General features: G+C 39.8%; 1 protein-coding gene across 6 annotated transcripts in view; it reads right to left on the bottom strand.

Annotated features, from left to right (window-relative positions):
- Positions 1–6,000, bottom strand: part of LOC115433266 (actin-binding LIM protein 3-like) — a 66,462-nt gene that overhangs the window by 42,703 nt on the left and 17,759 nt on the right. For all 6 annotated transcript variants that reach the window (XM_030154580.1, XM_030154581.1, XM_030154582.1 and 3 more), the window contains exons 3-5: positions 2,732–2,915; positions 1,180–1,292; positions 154–280 (exon numbers count right to left, since the gene is read on the bottom strand). In XM_030154580.1, coding sequence (XP_030010440.1) covers positions 154–280; positions 1,180–1,292; positions 2,732–2,915 — 424 coding nt within the window. The remainder of the gene's footprint in view (positions 1–153; positions 281–1,179; positions 1,293–2,731; positions 2,916–6,000) is intronic.

Below are 6,000 nucleotides of genomic sequence, written 5' to 3'. Positions count from 1 at the left end.
GAGAAGTTGAGTCATATCCGACCCTATCCTTATGAACTGAGCTGAGACAGGCCTTTTCATACTGTGGCAACTTTTCTCTCTAATATGATCTCATATCATCTCGTCTTGTGAATTTTTGTTCTGAACTGCTTTAAGGGGAATCGAGACACCTACTTGCTGATGTATTCACCGGTGAGTGCACAGCCACAGGTTCGGCATTTAAAACAACTGACATGCCACTGTCTCTCCAGCGCCAGGAGAGATTGGCCTTGTTTGATCTCTTCACCACAGCCTGCACAGTCTGGAGGAAGAGGAAGAGGAGGAGGAGGAGGTGGAGGAGGAGAAAAAAAAGCACAGACCAAAGATAAGAACAGCTTCAAGATTTAAGTGTTTATGCATTTATCATCCTCTGTCCTCGCCTCTTTTTACTGCCAGCTTTTCATCACTTCTCGTCCCTTTCCTGTCGTGATAGTCACACTGCCTTTGCCAGATGGAGCGACCAGAAGCAGGCTAAGAGTCTACCTGGAGCATCAGGCCACCTTCTGTGTGTGCGTTTGTGTGTGTGGGCGTGTTTAGCTGCAGGGATTGTGGCTATGTTAAGCAGTGTTCAGCAGGTGGACACTACAGGTATTTTAGTCCTTTTTTTGTATGTCAGAGAACAAATAATTCAAAAGGGTACCTGTATAGAACATAATACAGAGTGGGTACAGGTAATCTTCATCTCAAACTAACCAGAACATATTGACAGTGCAGTTATCCACAGAATTACAATGTTTAACACTGCCTTCTAATTAATATAAAGACTAAAATGTATAAGGTTATCATTTCAGCAGTTTCAGTGAGATATAACTAATACTGCTAATATGACCAAAAAAGTCAACACAAAGTCAAGAATGAAGTTCCAGAAATGTTACTTCAAACAGCTTCCATTTTGCAGTATATTGTCCCATAGTATGACTAAGCAATTGTTGTTATGGAGCCACTGTATCAGTGCAGAGACTAGACAGAAATGACACAATGCATGACTTAAGCAATGCATTAATTCCAGATAAGTTATCAAGAATATTCATTTATGCCATTTTATACTCATGTGTGCCACAGTGGAATTGACAGGACCGGTACAGTGTGATATGCGTGTGTGTTTGTGTGCATGTATGAACAGTGAGTGTGTGATTTTGTGTGCATGTGTTTGTGTCTTACAGCTAGGGCCGTGGACCTTGACGGGCTTGTCGCTGCTCAGAGAGTGTGAGCACTGCTGACACACACACTTCTTCCCGCAGAAGGTCACCCTGTCTCCAATTGGGAAGGGACTCCTGAGAACACACACACACACATACACACACACACACACACACACACACATTCACAAAAATGTTTAGTAATGCATGCAGACACGCAATGGCAGAACCTCAGCTTTTTGTCACAAGCGCTTGAATGGTCATAATGCAAATTACAACAAACATGTATTTTCCGTTTAGTTTAGCATTATGTTGTAACCTGCTGACTCGCGGGATTTTCAGAATGAATAAGCTTTATTGGCAATTTTTGTACAGTTTGTTCTAATTCAGTACACATACTGACAGACAGACCTACAAATGAAGAAGAAAACTCTGCTCTGAGATTTTCATCACAAGCAAATCAAAACGTAATGGTCCATGAGTGAATCTAACACACAGTTTTATACTCAGTCTCTTTTATCACCCTGACATATAATGCAGGGGGATATGGCGGTCAGTATATCTGTCCGTCCATACATCCATCTGTCTAGTTTTCAGTCATCTTTTCTTTCCAAAGCATAAATGGAAAATCATTAAATACCTTCCCATTATCCGTTGAAGTGGAACGTTTTGCTGTTCTGTCTGTTGTCCATCTGTCTTTGCTGTCATTAGGCTTCGGCTGTCAGGGTCATTAAGTTTTCTATATAAGTGGTTGACTGATTTAAGGTGCAATTTTCTGCTGTCAATAGGTTAAATCAATGAAAGAAAGTTAACATCAGTAATTAGCACCACATTTCAATTTTGTGGGGGCCAGGGGGATAGAGCATCCTCTGATGGCTGATGTTTACTGCTCCACTTACCTGTGACGCTTCATTTACAGCTTCATTCAGTAATGTCATAAAAGCAGTAAAAATACAAGCTAATTTACATCACATTTATCATCTCTTTTTAAAATACATTCAGTTCCAGATCAGAGCATTCTTTAAATATATTTTACTTTTTTTTGAAGCACAAACGAATAAACTGAATGCAAAAAATGAATAGAATTATGTGGCTGTAAGTAAATTATACTTTATACACTAATTATACAGTCAACTGTGCTACTTCCTTTGTCACTTTACCTGCTTAAAGCTGACTCCAAGACTCTGCAGCAGTCAACCCAGTCTGGATTCACTAGCCTGCAGTACATTTTAATTGTAGATGGCCACCTGTAGCCACCTAAGACATATGCAACAGTGAACTGACTTGCAAAGTCATTAATCCAAATTAAAGTATGCAGTGCTGTGTAAGAATCTCATTTGTTTTTTCAGTCTCAAGTTTGAGATAAAGCAGTGCTGAGAGACTCCCTGAGGACCTGACACACAGAGCTGAGAACAATGGAGGGGACACGCAGATGCAAACAAAACATACTGAAATATAAGTGATAAACATACTGTAGTTCCACAGATCCAGCAATTACGTTATCTCATATCGTGCAAACACATGAAATGAAACTAGGCTAAACACAGACATAAGTGCAGAAACGTTCTCCCCACCTGCAGACGCTGCAGACGAAGCAGTGCGGGTGGTAGGTCCTCCCCAGGGCAGAAACCACCTCCCCAGTGATATACTGATCACAGCTGTCACACTGGGTCCCATACAGACGCTGGTAGTCCTCTGTGCAGATGTACTCCCCCGAGTGATGGAAGAATCCTGACTGCACCAGATCACAGCCACACACTGGAAAAACAAACACAGGCAACAGGTTTACTTCGGTCCAAATAATCCAGAAAAATACAAATGAAGTTCAGCCTTAGCCCAGTGATGAAATCATACTGTAATGTGACAAAATCAGCAAGTTATTTAGGACAAATAATCAAAACTGACACAAAACTTGAAAAATTGAACTCATAGCCAGGTATCAATATGTCAGGTTTTCATTGAATCAAAAAGAAAGTACAGACTACTAAGTAATCCCACAGGTGTCTGCTAAAATTAGTAACCTTAAGTTGTCAGCCTGCACCCAGACATACGCTTAAATCCACTAATGTTGAGGTTTCACCTTCTGGTTTGAAGGTACATTGGATGTGTCGGGGGCTTAAGTGGGGTGGGGTTGTTGAGAGAGCAATCTGCTGTTCTTTGTGACCTCTAAAGAGCTTTAATCTGTTTGGGGATTAGACTAGTAGGCATCTAATCTGTTAATTCATACAGTATGTTTTGGCTGGTTGTCCATTTAAAAACATAAAGTGTGTCTAGTATGTGTCTGTAAACAAATATGGCTTAATTTATGTCATAAACTGGAGCTTTCTGTGTATATAGAGGCTGCTTTGTGTGATAATAGATGTACATTATTCTATTGTGCACTTGTAATGTGATTGCTTCTGATCCAGTTGTGCTGAGCTGGATAGTACAACAGATTTTAAGGGATGATGATAATGATGATGCACAGGGATCGAGGGAGCTTGCTTTTAGTGATGATCTTCTGCCATTTGGTGACCCCTACCACACAAAATAACGGTGAGGGCATCAGTGTAAAGTCACAGGATACTCCACATTTTACATATAAAAAGTCAGTTCACTAATTCTCAGTCAGTGGAGGTATAAACTGCAGTGGAGTGACATCTTGATATAACCTATAGGTTAGACATCTGAACGGCAGCCAGAGGATCAGGCTATCTGACAGTGAATTGAATGCCTAGTCTCTAATTAAGCTAATGGCTTTAAACCCAGTGGAGTGAATGGATCTGAACTGATCCAAGTCAGCGTGTTAAGTGGCTCAGAGAGAGAGACATAAAGACAGAGAGAAGGAAGACGTCTGGCTGCATAATGCATTATCTGTCTCTATCTATATATCTGTCCGTAATGTATATCTTTCTTCTGGAGCCAACATGAAGGCATCAAGACAGTAAAGAAACATCTATGTGAACTACAGTACATTTGAAAGCTTCCTTGACTTTGTAGCTAAAGCCAAAACCATGAAAAGCTCTGTTTTCATTAATAAGAAAAGCTTTGCAAGGTTTTCCTGCAACCCAAGGACCACCCCATTCATGTTGTGATAATTCTAACATCCCTTGGCAAAAGCTGTAGCTGTACAGAATTTCAGTGTGTTCCTGTGTATTGCATACAAATTATGTGCTGTTTCATGGCATCCAGGTACCAGGAAGCACATGAAAGTAAACATTAAAATAAATACAAACACATACTTGTTGCATAGAATCAAGTTTGTCTTCATAGTTTCATTTTTTCCAGCTGTATGTTTTTGTTAAATTGAGGAAAAAAACTACAATAAATCAGCACCAATATCCCTTGCATTGCTCCTTATATTTAATCTGGGATTCCAGTTTTCCATCTTCTAAGACACAGACCCGAACCCTAATATGCATAATACCATCCAAGACATTTAGCTTGTATTGCGTGTGTTTTATACCACACCCTACATGTTGAAAACTGTAGCTAACAACATGATTTCATGACACAGATATGATATTTTTATTGTATCCCATCGAAGTGCAGTTTGTGACATTATTGTAACTGATAAGTGAGTGGTTTTTCTCCCAGGTTGATTTAAGCAAGCTGAACTCAGGTTTTCCTTAACAAGGGAAAAACTGGGACATCATTCTTGCACACATTAATAATTTTTTTTGGACTCCCCTTTGTCTTTGTTACGGTATTACTATCGAGGCAAAGCTGCTGTCGTACAACTTCAAATGCCAGCGTGACCTTTATCAGTCTGTCTGAGACTAAAATTGTTCACAGTGAAAGTATTACCACATGTACACTTTCTACTGTGTGTTGTACATATACTCCATAGGACGTCAGTGACCTTACCACTGCATGTATTTATTAAATGGTTTCAGTCAACAGTCATATGCAAACTTTCATATATCCTACACATATTAGAGCTCCTTTTGTCTGCCTCTGCCTTACAGACTCACATAGAGACTTGAGGATAAAGGCCTTTCTCCTCATGTCGACACTATTCACACATTCATCACTGTCTAAGTGGAAAACCATTAAGCTGAGAAACACAGGAAAGTGGGAGATGTTGAGGCTTGGCCTCTCTGGAGACAGTTTTGGTATATTTAGATTTCAGATCATGCCAATAACTCCCAACACATAAAAAGGCTCCTACATGCATTATTCTGGGTGGATGTTGCTTATCCATACGCCTCAAACATTCAGCTGCTGAAATGTCTGTTTTATATTGCTCAGTCTACTTGAACTTGACAGAACTAAAAGAAAGCCTGATGACACTTAACACTCAAGTCACAGTATTAGTAGCCTGTGTGTTCATGTTATCATTAAATATTGATGACAGAAAGTAGCCTACTTCATAATTACAATTATTGTCTAATTACTCAATAAGTAATGATTTAACATTACTTATTTAACAGCTAAATGTAATGTGTTTGATTAGCTACTTGGCTTAAGCCCAGTCAAAAATGCCTTTGAACAGTTTATAAGTCTACACATTTTACAGTACAATTAAAACATGTCGGAACTGAAATAATGTGGTTGAATAAGCAGTGAACTGGTGCTGAAGGCTACACACTGTGGACAAACTAACTAATGAGTTAGCCTAGCTTAGCTAGAATTAGCTCAACATTAGCCTTAGTGACTGCAATTAGCAACACATAATGTACACCTCTCCATGCTAGGTATCAGAAAGTCCAACTACGCAGCGACCTCCATGATTCAAAGGTGAAGTCCATGTGGAGGGTCTGCAGTGACATCAATGTCCACTGGGGGCTCCCTCCAAAAGGGAGTCAGTCTCGATAGACCCCCATGTTCCATCAAGAACTCAACAGCTGAAATAAACATGTAA

This window comes from Sphaeramia orbicularis, chromosome 14, assembly GCF_902148855.1.
Source record: "Sphaeramia orbicularis chromosome 14, fSphaOr1.1, whole genome shotgun sequence".
NCBI lineage: Eukaryota > Metazoa > Chordata > Actinopteri > Kurtiformes > Apogonidae > Sphaeramia > Sphaeramia orbicularis.
Note: the sequence above shows the minus strand (reverse complement) of the source record. Positions and strands in the feature narration are given on the sequence as shown.